The sequence below is a fragment of the Empidonax traillii genome, unplaced genomic scaffold (genome assembly GCF_003031625.1).
Source record: "Empidonax traillii isolate 1590-97213 ecotype Southwest subspecies unplaced genomic scaffold, ASM303162v1 scaffold237:size1322474, whole genome shotgun sequence".
Classification (NCBI taxonomy): domain Eukaryota; kingdom Metazoa; phylum Chordata; class Aves; order Passeriformes; family Tyrannidae; genus Empidonax; species Empidonax traillii.
Window position 1 is genome coordinate 880314 of NW_020955430.1, and position 15907 is coordinate 896220.

At 41.2% G+C, this 15907-nt stretch overlaps 1 protein-coding gene and 1 long non-coding RNA gene across 3 annotated transcripts in view; one reads left to right on the forward strand and one right to left on the reverse strand.

Moving 5' to 3' along the window:
* CHRDL1 (chordin like 1) overlaps positions 1-15907 on the forward strand; it is a 32795-nt gene that overhangs the window by 14236 nt on the left and 2652 nt on the right. The window contains exons 5-11 of one of the 2 annotated variants that reach the window (XM_027888384.1): positions 5742-5887; positions 6638-6731; positions 7825-7892; positions 9129-9303; positions 12510-12704; positions 13767-13934; positions 15018-15107. In XM_027888384.1, coding sequence (XP_027744185.1) covers positions 5742-5887; positions 6638-6731; positions 7825-7892; positions 9129-9303; positions 12510-12704; positions 13767-13934; positions 15018-15107 — 936 coding nt within the window. The remainder of the gene's footprint in view (positions 1-5741; positions 5888-6637; positions 6732-7824; positions 7893-9128; positions 9304-12509; positions 12705-13766; positions 13935-15017; positions 15108-15907) is intronic. The other variant, XM_027888383.1, reaches the window with a different exon arrangement.
* The window catches only part of LOC114059681, a 67938-nt gene continuing 62882 nt past the window's right edge, over positions 10852-15907 (reverse strand). The window contains exons 4-5 of the long non-coding RNA XR_003571714.1: positions 12467-12600; positions 10852-10960 (exon numbers count right to left, since the gene is read on the reverse strand). This is a non-coding gene — a long non-coding RNA (uncharacterized LOC114059681). The remainder of the gene's footprint in view (positions 10961-12466; positions 12601-15907) is intronic.

Consider the following 15907-nt stretch of genomic DNA (forward strand, 5'->3'; position numbering starts at 1 on the left):
CCCCAGCACAGCACACTCTGGTGGCCAAAATGTGATCACAGAATGTCTCCTGCACTGAAGGCCATCTTGGAGAAGTGAGCCACAGCAGCAGAATAAGGACATCCATATTCCCAGCTCTTTGCTTCTTTACACTGGACTTCTGGTACAAATGGGTCAGCACTAACTGGATCTCTGGGTACAGAGGAAGCCTACTGTTGTTACTGTACCTTAGTTTCACTGGAACTGCAGGAAGATAGGCAAGTGCTCTGTATCACATAAAGCACTGCTATTTCTGCATGAAATGCACTGCATAAACACAAGAGAATATAATTTATGCAATCCTTTTTCCATATAAATGTGTGGATTTTTTTTTAAAGAATATTTAAAAAATACAGTTTGGCTTGAACACGTAGCATCAGGGTTAGTTCAATCAACAGAGTTGTTCCAGATTTATTCAACATAACTATGATCAAAATCTCGCTGTCACCCTCCTAGCAAGCTGCATAATCTGTTTCTCCAGGATGCTTCCCTCACCTCTTTAACTCTTAGGCTGCTCTGTTTTGAATTTGTAAGGATCAGATTATCAACACATATTTATTCCTCCATTCCAAATGCGTTGTTATTGAATAGCTGTTTCTTATATACGATAACCATGTTCCTTTGGCTTGTGTGTAGCAGAGGGAAGAGCCTGACATGGAGGATTTCTGCCTGCAGGCAGACTTCTCTATCTCTTACTTGGAATGTTACTAGCACTTAGATTTCTCCAGGACTGGTAAGATCTTTGGCTGAACCCCTTGGAATGCATCACCAAGGCAAGAGCGGTCTAAGGACTCATTACCACTTCTTCAGAGCTCTGATTCCTTAGGTGAAAGAAGGCTGGTTCAGTTCAGTTATTGTTAATCAGAGCAGCTCCAGGGCTGCTCACATCTTTACATGCTTATCAAGCTGTCAAAGTGGCTGTTCCAGCAACAGGGAGGGGCACATATCATTGAAATGCTGGAGAGAGGAGTTCAGCCCTGGTCCCCTCACAAAATGAATTTTGAAGCAGATGTCAGGTCATGAGAGTACTGCCCACTTGCGTTGGACAGTGTGTGTGCCTGAGCTGATTCAGGTCTTACAACATTTTCAATAAGCAAAACAGGGACAAGGACTTTTCGAAGCAGCATGTGAGATGAGCAGTTAGCTGGTGTCCAAAGAGAGTTTCCTGCACCAGGATACAGCCCAGAGAGCTCTGAAGTACCTCTTGCAACTAAACTGACTCTCCCAATTGTGTTCATTAAGTAACAAAACTCCCTGGGAATACAAGTGAATGTACAGGAGAGAGTCAGTGCAAACTCTTGTCCTGGAGTTACGGCAGAAATCAATTGCTTGTCTCATGAATAGGGTTCCAAAACAATCTTCAGCCTCTTGGTCTGTACATGCTCAGTGTTGATTCAGAAAACATGTTTCATAAAATCCTCTCTGGATTCAAATTCATAATCTATCATCTGTCTGCTTAAAAAAACCCAGACTATCTTCAAAACAGTTCCCAGTATGGTAAGTTTCTTAAGGCATTAGACCTTGTGATTAATTTCATATTGTTTAGTACTTGATTGTTTTTACAAGGGACGGTTAATAAAATAGACAAACTGTAAAACCCAAGGCAGGCTGAACGCCCAGCCTTTCTGCTGGATGTTAAAAGCCTATCTTTTTCAGTAAATGACATTAGGTGATTCTGAACGCTGCTGTTTAAAAATAGTTTTTAAGTCAGCAAGCCAAGAGGCTGTAGGATTTTTAAAAAATGTTCTTTGCCAGATGTTCTGATACTAAAATAAGCAATGGTGAGAGTGTTAAGTACTAACACGGATGGCCAGGATATTGTACACGACAATACCTCACAGAGATGAACTAAAACCCCACAGAGCCTTTGTGAGGTGCTGAGCAGGGTCCCAGCAGACCCTGCTGAGGGTTAGGCAGTAGCAGGAGCTTTGTCTGCACCTCTCTTGTCTAACCTGTACAGTCCCCATTTGGGGAGGACACTCCACTTCCACTGTTACTGTCTGCAGGTCAGTAAAGCTCAGCACAGTGATTTTTAGAAAGCCAAGATGTTTGGTCTCATTGTCCACAATGGCAAAGAGACCCAAAAGCAATTGATTTTCTCGTCTTGAAGGTCAGCTGTCACGTCATAAATACTTCACTGATTATCGTGCCCTGACTGTACTGATTCTGAGGTGGTTTTACCAGTTTGTTAGTTAGTGTCTAAATTGTTCATTTATCTGCACCTCTTGTCTTTGTCCAGAAGGATCCAAGCTCAACACTTAATTGATTGTAGTAAGGCCTGGATCCTAAAGCCCCTCCTCAAGCAAGTCAGCCCCCATTTCCCAAAAGGCTTGTTTGCCCATAGCTGGTCACTGCTTTTCACTCTGCACATAAATACTTTTACAGAAGTAACCACTGTTTAAAACACCAGGAACTGCTCATGGAATTTGTCTAAGCTATTCAAGGGATTAGTTGCAGATAAATGACGCTCTTCTGCTTCATATCCAAGTAAGGATCAAGAATTTATAACAATCCAGGAAGGAATAGAGTTGTAAACAGAAGAAGCTAAAAGATGGTGTTTCCAAAACTGACTGTGATCCATGTGACACAGCTTCTGTTTCTCCCAGGAGACTGGAAAGTTCCAGAAGCCAGGAAGGCCTGGTCTGTGTACATGTCTGACTGCCCTCAGACCTTGGCCCTTGGACATGTCAAGTCATGGGCAGACCATCAAGAACCCAGAAAAGTTTCCATGAAAAAATCTGTGATTGGGTCAGATGCCATTAAACCAGAAAATTTCCATAACATGTCTATGGTTTATCAAATTCATGTGCAACACTGTTTTGTCAGACTATCAGGAAAGCACTGGTGCTGCAGTTCACACCAAGGTAGCATCCCTTCATGGCAAATGTTCTGCCATGCTGTTCCTTCACAGGTTCTGTCAAGTCAACCACAATTCATGGAATACATGAACTATACGTGCACTTCTAGTTCTCATAGTGAACTTCCACATCAGGCTGTACAACAGGTCTTAGTTGATACAAATTTTGTTTCTATGGATCAACAGTTCCTCACAGTCCAAGCATCTATCTCAATCTCATAAAGCAGCGTTCAAGTAAGCACCTTGGCTGAGTCCTGAAGGAAACCTTTCTGTTGTCTTCACTGAGGCTAGAATTTACCCTGAGTGTGGGACATCAGTGAAAAACAGCCTAGGTAGGCAAAAGGACCTGGACAGAATCCCATGTTTGGGAGAGAGGAATGTTTGGATATAAAGTTTCAAGCATAGTCTCCAATTTCTTTCAAAAAAATAACAGTTTTGAAGCTAAATCATTTTTAATACAGTTGTATTCTGTTGTCTGTTTGTAAAATCTGAAAGATTCCTTCAGCCGGGTTCAACCTTTAAAGTTACTTACAGGATAAATTCAAATCCATAGCAATGAAGCCCAGGTTATACACCTTGGCCCCCTGCCATCCCTCATGCTCCTGCTGGTGATAAATCTCTGCTCCATATTGCAGACTCATGGTCTTGATCGTGCTAAAATTGCAGGCAAATGTAAGCATGGCCTCTCAGCTTCTATACAGAAGTCTGAGCCCTTACAGAATAAATGCCAACCACAGAAACAGAGATATTTCCTTTTTGATTGATGCTATACCATCTTTACTGTGGATATTGTACGTTGCTTCCCCTGACGTGCAAAGAATGCCAGAAAAAAAGCTCAGATTGAACCCAGTTAATTAAAAGGATTCACACAGATGGTTTGCCTGGTACTTTACAGAGGCAGCTAATTAAAGCAATGTTAGTCAGCACCATTAAAATGCCAGATAAAGCTTTTGGAGCAATCCTGACAAGGAAGCAAGGTTTACAAATAGAGCTTTGAGCAATGCAGTGCATTTGCAGTTAATTACTCTAATTCTAACCTGTCTTAACTAAGGCACAGAATCATGCATGCTGATACCAATATTAATGATAAAATTTTTAAAGCTCAAATTTGACACTTATTAAAATAATCCATGATGACTCTAATTTCACATTCTACAGGACAATGTGATGTCATGGGCGAGTCTGAGCTCCTCTAATCTATGAATCATTCAGGTATTGGTCTCTGCAAATGTCAGACCACAAGCCAAACACTGCTTTAGGACAGGCATCCCACGTGGGCACAGCAACGTCCTGCAGAGGCTGTGTGAACAGGGCCTCATATCCAGTCAAGAACCATCTGTATTCTCCCATTTCCCCTTCCATTTTCATTTCTTTCCAGTTTTACTGCTCTTCCAGTTGCCCAAGGGGCAAGGAGATAACTCAAGATTCTCTCTCCTTCTGCTTTCCATGAGGTGACTCTCAGAAAGCCCAAGAAACTGTGGAGATGCAAGTTTTGGGAGGTAGCACAGTCCTGAGATGTGCCTCTTTATCCATGTTTTCCAATATTTCTGCCTAAGTGGTAGATGAATATGCCACTGGAATCTGTTGCTGATGACTTGCAAAGGATGTGTCTTGGTAGGAGGATACATCTTGCCGTTCCAGGGTGTCCATTACTGGCAAACATACCGAAAGTGCTGAAAGCACTGCACTTCTGTGCCAAACACAGGTGTTGTCAGAGTTCTTTGCCTCTTTAGAAGATTTTGGAAAGGTATCATTGGACACCCTTGATTGCACTGAAATAATGATGTATCTGATGTTTCCAAGTATAAATAACGTGTGTCAGGCAATGAAATGTCAGACAAAGAACATGAACTGGTGACTCTGCCAGTCTCCTACAGAATGGACTCTGCTGACCCAATAGACTCTCAGACACTGTAGTACATGTGGGTTCCACAGCCTGATTTGACATTTGCCATTCAAAATATTATTAATATGTGATGGACCAGTGTAACTAGATATATGCTTTGATGGAAAGCTAAATACTAGTGTTTAATGCCAGTGCATGCTGGCAGAAAACTGCTCTTTCACTTGAGCTCCCAGCTGGAAAATGGGCATTCTGTGCTATCATGGTGTCACAAAAAAATCTCTCCAGGTTTATCTGATAGGTAATGAAAGGAGCTATAGCAAAACCTAAATTTTTAAGGTCAGGTTTCTTTGACATGAAAGCCCAAACCCACTGAATGAAATTTCAGCTGCATTCCTAGAAATTTGCAGTGGTTTGGGCTCCAGAGAACAAACACTTCACTGTTACTTCCACAGAGCTCTTGTTTGAAATGTCTTTTCCCATGCTGAGATGCTGAATTCATGTGAATGTAGATGTATAGTGCCAGGTCCACTGGCCAAGTGGAATCAAGTAGCTTACATTTCATAGGTAAAGTGTAATCCCTTTGCACAGTCTATCAACTGCTGATAGTTAAACAGTCTAGGGGATGTTTTAGCATAAGGTATGGGTTGCTTTATGTCTTAGGAGAACATTTAACCACGTAAATGTAACAAGTGGGCACATAACTGCACCCATCTGTCCTAATATCAAATGCTACAGAACATTAGAAAATACTGCAGCATGAGACAGGGCCATTAGAGCTGGCATTGCAGTTGATCAGCAGCATCCTAAGATTAACTGGGACAGTCAACTCAAAGTGTGAATTACTAAAATTCAGCAAGATAGCAGGCTGAGAATATCACTTGTACTTTGTAGGATGACAAAACTTGTCCTTCCTTAATAAAGAGAAATGAGGGAGAAGGGAAGCTTTTCCTCCCCCCTATTTATGATATTGCAAGTTATCAAGAACATTTGCATGAAGTGTTCCTTTCCCATTGCTTCCAGAGGACTCCCTTTTCTCAGTAAGCAGCAAAATCACCGGGAAATCCTGTGAATACAATGGCACCACCTACCACCACGGCGAAATGTTCGTGGCTGAGGGGCTGTTCCAGAACAGGCAAGCAAACCAGTGTGCCCAGTGCAGCTGCTCAGTAAGTAACAGAGTCTGACAGTGCCCTGCTCTGTCTGTGCTCCAGTTCTCCTTTCTAGAAGACATGAGACTGAAATATAAGCAATACACAGCAAAGGCTGAGAGTCAAGAATTAATGCTGAAACTCCTGAGAGTGCTCAGAGCCCGTGTGCAGCACCTGGTAAATGACAGGTGACCTCTTACACTCGGTGCACAAAGCACACAAACATCTGCTCTAAGTGAGCTCACAGTGTAGAGGCAGCAGGTAAAATACTGCTGCTTGGCGTATAGAGAATATTTCACTTCAACCTGACTGGAAATTATAGCACTAAGCCAATGACTGATTTCATTTGGACTGAGCTGATAAGTAAAGAGCCCCAAGGCTGGGAGCGGACAGTCTGAGCTGGCACTGGGCCACAGAGCCATTCCTGACATGTCACCAGTTCTAACCCAGTATATTTGAGCACTCACCCAGTGACTCTTCAGAGCCACTGTCTGAACCATGACATCCCTACCAATCCAAACAGCTCTTCAGTATCAACTATTGGCAACTCTGTACCTCCTCTTATCAAATCATCGTCATAATCTTCATTAACTAAGAATTTAACAGGCCAAATGCTGATCAGACTGCTCAGACTTTTCACTGGTCTAATATTCTGCTTTTGCATAGAGTGGCATTTATATAAACAAGGATTTAAGCATGTCCATAAAAAAATGAATATACAGAAAAACCAATGACTCCTTCTAAACTCCCCTTGTGTTTTACTGGCAGGAAGGCAACGTGTACTGTGGGCTGAAGACTTGTCCCAAATTAACTTGCTCTTTCCCGGTGTCTGTTCCAGAGTCCTGCTGTCCAGTTTGCAGAGGTGAGTTCAAGGGCAGGCTCTGAATTTACTCCTTTCCCTGTCTGTGCACCAGTGCTGTCACTCAGGACACTATCTGTGAGTTTCCCAGGTAATTACAAACCAATGCGTGTTGGGAAATTAAACCACAAGTGCCAGCAGGGTAACGTGGCTCCCTTTGTTTTCCTAAATTGAAACAAGGACAGAACTGATCATAAAGTTGCATCCCCATAATGAGGTAAATCAAGTAGCATGAGGATTTCTGTGCAGGGCTGCTTTGCACACAGATTGCCCCTCAGTCTTCACTGCTTTGCTGTGTTACTTCAGTGTCTTTACAAATCCTGAAATGTTTTGCCAGGCAAACTGCTTGGAAAGCTTTCTGTTCTCGATCAGGCAAGGTGATAGTCCTGGCTTCCCAGGGTGAAGTACAGTGATACACTGTTTTAAATGTAATACTTTGACAGGTAATTAAAGTAAATCATTGTTAATCATCTGATTTCTCTTCCCATATAGTTATTTGAGCTGTATTTGAAACCAGACTCTTCCATTTACAAAAATCAATTTGACTTTCAAAGTACAAGCTGTCAGACACAGCTATACAGTAAATCAGCCTTCTGCTGGAGAAATCAGACACTTCAGCCAGAGTCACTAATGAGAAACCAGTCCATTTGCATTTCCATATGAAGGGTGAGATTAAATCAGATTATGCAGTAGAGGCGACCCACTGTCTCCACTGATGCAGGGCTTATTTAATGTATTCCTCTGTCTACTACTCTTCTTTTAAAATTTTTAAAAGATTATTTATCTCATAATCAACTTTGTCCTTTTCAATATGACATAAGCTGTTTTATCTCTGTGATTCTTACAAAATGAAAAGCTAAACAAAATGTTTGCATCAAGATCTAACACAGCTCATGGGGAGGAAACTGTGACTCAGTTTTCCCTGCATGGCCAAATAGATTAACATATTAAAGCTTGCTGATTATCATATTAATTCCTCTACTACGATTTAGATCCTAAATACAGCTGTAGAGCTGGGTGAGACTTTTCCCCTATGTACTTCCCAAGGGGTTTCACAGTTGCTCCTCTGACTGACACTGCTCTGCTTCACATACAGGAGATGGAGAATTATCATGGGAACATTCTGATGGAGACATCTTCAGGCAGCCAGCCAACAGGGAAGCTGTAAGTGGGACCTACAATTTAAAGATGTATTTTCTTGCTGTGCTGTGCACTGGGGGAAAAAGAATAAAGGATGATAACAGGTCTGAATACCTATTGTTTCATCCTGGGTTCTATGAATCTAGCCCAAAATAAGTTTCTTCCACTCAGCCTGAATTCACGAATAATGTTGAATTATAAACTCCCATGAGCTCCTGTGGACCCTGGATTTGGTCTTTGTTGTATATGCTCTATAAGAATAAAATTCAACAGCATTTTGTTTGCTGTTCAAGCATCGTTTTTATATCATAATTGCAAACACTTGCTCCCCAGTTCACAAACATATACATGTATTTACTCTAGGGGCTTCACTATCTGTGGGGCTAAGAGTTTCCATTAACAACTTCCTCCTCAAGAAATAATTCTTATAACAGCATTTGGAGAGAATCTGAAGACCATTGGAGCCTTATGTGCAGTACCCAAACAAGTGAACCAACAGGTCTTTAGATGGGTGGGGAGAATCATGCCTTATGAAATGAGTGCTATAATCTACACTGTTCCTCCAGGTCCATGGTCATTCTGAAAAATGATTCTCTGAAAACAGTGGTTTTGCTCTAGAAAGCATGCTGTGCACTACTACTACTACTACTACTACTACTAGTGCTACTGCTGCTACTACTGCTGCTTTCCCTTGCAAACGAAATGAGACTTCCCAGCCTGTAAAACAAACTCTGCTCAGTCTGTGCAAGGCTAACGTGGGCCCTGTGGGAGAGTTTCAAGCTGCAAGCAAAGAAGCAGCTGGGCAGTCATTCTGGATGTGTTCTGCCACTGGAGCCACAGTAGAAAGCAATTTTTATGAAGAAAACTAGACAAGCTTAAAAGTCTTCTCATCTGCTCCTAAAGTAGAGTAGAAATCAATAAAGTAGATATCTAGCTCTGAACACCATTTTTAATAAATGGAGCAAAATAGGCACATCTGGGTCGTGTTTCTTCTCATGCTCTAGAGATCCACACCAGGTCAGGTTCTAAAACTGCCCCTCTGTCTATTGACAATTCGGGACTTTGAATGACTAACTGAGATAAAGACACCTACACTGACATCCAAGACTGGTGAGATGAGTTACAGCTGCATGTGGTGCACGATGTCTGATAGGAGAGGCCACACTCTTGTTGCCTGTGTTAAGTTTCTGGTACATCACCTTTCCCCGTGTTCATTGGAACGAGACATTTACTTCCCTGCTCTCCTTCTGTCCCCAACAGAGACACTCGTACCATCGCTCCCACTACGACCTGTCACCCGGCTCTGCGAGGCAGGCAGTCAATATTCCACGATTTCCCAGTGCCAGGAGTAACCGTGGGGTCCTGCCAGATCCCCAGCAAGCCTCGGGCACAATAGTACAAATCGTCATCAACAACAAGCACAAGCACGGACGAGGTAAAGACAAGCACTTCTTACAGTGTCACTCTGGGTCAGGAATCAATCACCTACAGCTCAGAAAGACTTCTAAAAATATACAGCAGGATCTTGGAAATTCACATTGGTATCAGGAAACCCAGAGCAAAGCAGGGAGGCAGAAAGCAATCAGGATACAAAATTCTTTCTTGACCAAGATCAATTCTGCCTGCACAGGGCAGGTCACTCTGCAAAGGCACCACACGACTGTGTTGCTCTCTGACTTACTTTGTGGGATTGGGCTGCGCAATCCTGAGAACTCAGGCAGTGTTTACCAGGGGAGTGCTTTGTGCCACAGAGGACACCATGATGCCTTTAGATTCAACTTGTTCACACAGTGACTTGTCCCATAGGAAATTGTTCACAGTTATTTTCTTCACGCTCTCTCCTATTTTGTAACTTTACTGGCCGTAAACAGCTTATATTTAAACTGCCCTACAAATCTCAGACCAGAACGTATCAGGGGTTTTTCTGCCTCCAAGGCTTAGCAAATCATTCTAATGAAAGATAGTATCATGTCTTCCCTCACCTTAAACTAGTTGTCTGAGACAGTGGGATGGAAGGGATGCTTTTCCTCCCCATGACTAATATTAAGAGGCAGAGTAGGCAATTAGCCTGTACTGGATGCCCGAAGTGTAAAAAGGCAAACTTAACCAAGGTAATGAATCTCACTCTAAGAATCCTTTAGTGCCTCCTGCCAATAGAATATAGGACACACTATATTATGTGGACAGCAGAATTCTGAGCCCATATGGGAAACCATATTCAAGCCATCTTCCTCATGCACTAGAGGAAGGAAAAAAAAAAAGGGGAAATACCAATTCACCAGTTAGTGGGACAGTAGGTTTTGTACAATAAAAAGGGTGGGAGGCTCAGTTCCCACAGTGGGTGTACCTTGGAGAACAGAGGTCTGCAGGAACAGGCCGAGGAAGACGTAAAAGAAATAACTGTACAAACACATGCTCAAAAGAGCATCTATCCACAAATACCAGTCAGTATTCACTTTGAAACTACCCACAAAGAGTTAAAAGCCCTTGTATCAGGGCCAACTAATCTTTTAAGGTATTAACTAACAGAAGGAATGTTGGCTATAGGATCTTTATTATCCACCTGAACAAGCATGAAAAAACATTCAGATCATGCCAGTGTTTTCTGCTGAATCTAGGAGCAGGAATCTCCATGCAGTGCAATGTCTTTGACATGTAATTCACACATGAAGACATCATCAAAGCGGTTTCTAACTGACTTGCTTCTGCAAATAAAGAGCCTACAGACGAACAGCACAGTTCTGGATGCAGGATAATTTCAGACACTCACTGCCTGGAGAGTGTCTGAGAGATCCCCCCGATGGAAACAGGAATGCTGACCATGGGTTTTCTTTTGTTCCTGTGCAATTAACGAGTGTTCTATTAATTAATGCACATGCCCCTTGAGATGCATTTCAACAGGTTAAAAAATAAACACCCAGCAACTCTCCTGGCATGGAAATACTGTGTGTACAGATTCATCACTCTGAACATGAAGAGCACTAGAGACAGGGTATCAGGGAACTAGGAGTTATTTGCTGTATTTTGGCTTCTACTAGAGGCTTCATCTGCTTCCTAAGAGTAATTATTTAGCTGTTCTGTGCTAAACAACCCTTAAAAACCAGAAAATATGTATCCACACAATGTCCTGTATTATCCCTTCCCCATAAGGGAGAATTCACAAAGTATTTATGTCGATAAAGGATCTGGAGAACTCTGGTTGGGGGGAAAAAAATCCCTGTAAGCATAGATATAACTAATAATATGATATTTCAGCATGTAAGCAGCCTGCTGAGCAGCTGAGTGTTTACCAGTTTTCTCATTTACAGTTTTTTCTCCCATGTTCTTGGTATACAGATAAAACATGGCTTTTTATTTGAGAAACAAAACTGTTTCCTACCTCTCAAATAAAACCATGCCTTAAGAAAGAGTTAAAAAGTAGCAAGTTAGAAACCAAATGATAGCATAACCCCATGAAAGACAATACATTGCAAAAAACACTCCCCATAAATCTCAGTAACTCAGTGAAGTATAAGCCAGTTGGTTACATCTGTTACCAGTTAGATATAAATTTCAGATTACAGATAAAAATTAAATTGCTTTTGAAAGTTACAGGCAAAATTGGAACATATTTTACAAATAAAAACATTAATAAAAATGATGGCATATTAGAAGAATTGGAAATATTTACAACATATCCAAGCTTCACTTCAGTTGCTTTTAGAAATCAGGCTGTGTCCTTTATTTCACCTTGTTAGGATTAGTTTGCATTTTTCTTTGTGTTTATAAAATATTTAAAAATAAAGAAGTAGGGTTTATAGGACAAATGCAAACATGGTGTAAAGTGATATAACTCCCATCAACTGCTGGGTGACCCAAAGTGGCTTCTACCAGGCATGGATTTTTCCACTCTCCTTGTGTCAGCTGTATTTCTCTGACTCCCAGGGGCTCTGATGAATAAATATTCTGAGGCTCTGAGATGCTATTGGAATGAAATTTCAGTCCCATATGCATCCTTTCACGTTAATGTTTTCTTGTGATTCCAAAAGCCAAATGGCTCTCTATACCTATAGACATATACATTTCCACAGAGGACATTAAACCTCATTTTGCAACATTCCCTTGCTTTGTTCTGCATGTTATGGAGCAGAACTCTCATGCAAAAACAATAAAAGGCCCAGGTGGCACTAATCCATCCTGCTGATGGCATGGCTCTCTTCAGCTTATGGCTGAAGCTGTGCAGATGACTCGGTAGCAAATAACATGATTCTGTCATCTGCAAATTCAATTCCAGCAGCCAGAGCCACTGTAGCAGGCTGTGTCCTGTGTGTGGACTGAGATTAGGAGGGGAAGGAGGAGTGAGTTTTATGAGCTGGTTAATGGTGCACAACTGTTTTCCTCAAAACAGCAATGGACATCAGTCAGCAGAGTTGGAACCAAGGCAGAACTGCTCAGAAAAGGGTGAACAAGGGCTCAGGCTCACTTTAAGTGACAAGTTAAAATTACCAAGCAGAGAAATGGGCCAGAGAGACACAAACAGATGACATATGGAGACACTGCTTTAAACAAAGGTGCACGAATCAAACAAATGTGTATGGAGAGGCAGCCAGTGAACGTACCTTTTCCAGTTGTACTTCTCCTCCTTTTTGTTTTCTTTTGTAGTTTGTGTTTCAAATGGCAAAACATACTCGCACGGTGAATCTTGGCATCCCAACCTCCGGGCCTTCGGAATCGTAGAGTGTGTGTTGTGCACCTGCAACATCACCAAACAAGAATGTAAGAAAATTCACTGTCCAGAACAATATCCCTGCAAATACCCTCAGAAAGTAGAAGGAAAATGCTGTAAAGTCTGTCCAGGTAAAACAAAGTTGATCACAGACCACCTTTTTGCTGTGCATGTTGAGGGGCTTGGCTCAAGCCTTCCAGTCACAATAACCTTGATACAAACAGCAGGAGCTGTGCCCGTTCTAAGGTGTGTGAGAGGGCTCAGTGGGGCAGAGCTGCTCCTCAAACAGGGGCCATGCTGCCTGGCACATGTGTTCTGATCACTCACTGCCTTCCCCTCTGCTGTCAGCACGACTTCCTAATGCTTCTTTCCAAGAGAGTGTTACAGAAATGTATACAGAAAGTTCATTACTGTCATAAGATTCCTGTCCTGCCCCCACCACAAAACTTTCAAATCATTTTATAGCTTGTGAAATCTGTGTGGAGGTAACATCATTTCTGCTTTTTAAAATGTACCAGAAGGATTCAAAACTCTGGTTGGTGTCAGTTACATAACTTAATCCATAAAATAAATACTAGCTTATCACAGATTTAGCATTGTGTCTATGCTGCACTAATGATAAAACTTATGCAGACATTACTAAAATAAATGCCTACAGCTAGTGAAAAATCTGCTAACAGGGATCTGCTGATGGTCTGGCAAATGACCAGCCATGGTGCATGTGACACAAAGGGTAAAGGAGCGTCCAGTTTCCTCATGTGCCTTCAAACTTCTTCCCTAACCTGTACAGCCCATTTCTGTGTTTGTTTGCTGATGCATTGGGCAGAAATGCTCAGCCATATACAGAAACCTTCATAGAATGCACAATTCTCATCTTCTGCTAGCCTTGCTTACTGGGGAAAAAAGCAGGGGCAGTAGGCAGGCAGGAGGTGTGTTATCTAGAGCTTTTGGATACTTGTGGAGCAGAGATCCACAGCTTTCAGTGGAAGAACAGTCAGCAAAACCTGGCTAACAGGCTTCGATTGAAAATTTAATGTCTGGGGCTTAGCTGGAGATGGATTTGAGTGGCCATACAAATGAGAATTCTACTTTTAAGCTAAACTCGCTTGGCTATTGGTGCCAAGTAAGTTCTGGAGGACTTGATTACAGCTGTAGTATGCGTTTTGGGCTTTTTTTGTTGTTGTTTTTAACAGAAGATGTGCCAAGTCAAACCTTTGACAACAAAGATTACTTCTGTGGGAAAGAGACATTTCCTGTTTATGAATCCGTTTTCACAGAAGAAGGAGAAACCATCAGGAAAATTGCAATAGAGACTGAAAAGCCACCTCAGATAGAAATACATGTGTGGACAATTAGAAAAGGTGAGTTGAGCAAGTTTTTTCTTTAAACAGTGTATAATCTGCCATTAAAATCCCAGGATAGTTTACAGATCCAAAGATTTGGAGACTGCTGTTCTTCTGGCTCTTTAGGATATCACTGTTACAGCCACTTCCAACACAGACAAGTTTTGCTGAATAAAACCCATTAGGAACACACAAAGCTGTAGTTCTGCAAACTCCTGCCCTTCACTGGGAGCAAAGGCACAATGACAAACAGGTTGTCAGCAATGCTCTGTGTAATTTACTTCACAGAAATGGGTTTGAACCAAGTGCCTGCAGGCTCTTATTTAGGATGGGCCAAAAAGCTTTCCACTGAAATCAGTCTGGTCTATTTGCCTTAGTGCTGCTGCATCCATGATGGTCTAGAATATGGGCAAAAAAATGTATTAAGGATGAAAACAATATCTTTTACTAGACTAACTGGTAAAATTAGAACAAAACAGAAAAGCATCAAGAAGCACGGGTGCAAATCATGAACTTACAGTGTAATAAAAGTTATCTTCAGCCTCCTAAAAATCCAATCTACTTAATCTATTTTAAGTAAAAAGCATATGACCCTCACAGGAAACCCTCACACAGTGCAGTGTACCTGGAAATGACAGATCTCTAGAATGTGCTGTAAAGCAGAAAGCCAAGGCCGAAGTGGGAGCAGAAAAGAAGTCCCAGAGCACTGGATGGTTCACACGTACCATGGGTGTTCAAGAAGCCACAAAGCCTCATCATGATTTGACAGTGGTGGTGTGTGCTGGCTCATGGCAGGCAAAATGGTATCTGCAAAATGATCCTGTTTTTCTCCAAGACACTGGGATTTTTGGCTTCTCTTGTAGTCTTACATTTCCAATTTACATAATAAGGAAAGATTCAGCTGTTTTGGAAAAGAACTGGCTAATTCTCATACCCCTCACAATCCATGGAAAAATTTACAGGGGATTAGCAAAAAAAATGGGTGGGGGAGGGTGGAAAACAGAATAAAGAAAATGAATAGGTTGAAAATTTTACAAAAAAGCAGATTTAGAGCAACAGGCACATTTGCAGTAACACACATTTCTCATTTCTTTGCTGAAGGGATTCTGCGTCACTTCTATGTTGAAAAAGTGTCCAAAAGAGAATTTGAAGAACTTCCTTACTTCAAGCTGATAACAAGGACAACCCTTAGTAAGTAAAATTCTGACCTCTTGAGGTTTCTACTCTCCATATTATCATAGATGGGAAAACATTCTCTTTTACTCAACACAGTCAAATGGATGTATTAACTTTTCCTCCTCCATTTCTTTTTTGTATTTCATCAAGTTTGGGATTTTGATAGCAGTGAACAACTACTAATTCAGCCGATTTGATGGTTGAACTAAGATAGAGATATTCTTAATTGCTAGCTCTTTTGCATTACAACTTGTCATTTTTTCTACATTTTTTTCTAAATAAGTAAAGAAGTCTTTTTCCCAGGAATAATATACTCTTAATAAGACAGGCCTATTGAGATACAGTAATCTTTTCCATAGAAAAAGTTCCCTAATTTTTTGCTCTCAGTCTTGCTTAGCTTGCCATTGTTATCTGTAATGCAGTAGTCTAGTTATCAGGACAGCATGCATTTATACTAACATATCAAAAATGTTAATTACAGACAGAGTTCATAGCACATAAACACTTTGACGTGTTGCTTCCCACTTCTAAATACTTTGGTTTGCCAGGATATCCTGTGTCATAAGTGGTTGAATAAATAGAGCCAACTTACAGGACTAGTTGATTAAAGAAAATAATAATAATAATAATCTAGTCCTTGTTTATTATTATTAACAAGGTGATTTTGCATGGAATATGTTACGTGATTGTAAGATACTTTGAATATTTTCTATGGGAGGATTGGACATTCCCTCTTTGACTATTGTGAATCAGTTGGTTTGCAGAGTGCTTATAAATGTCTTCAAAGTTCCCTGTGCCCTTTTCTAAGTCAGTAT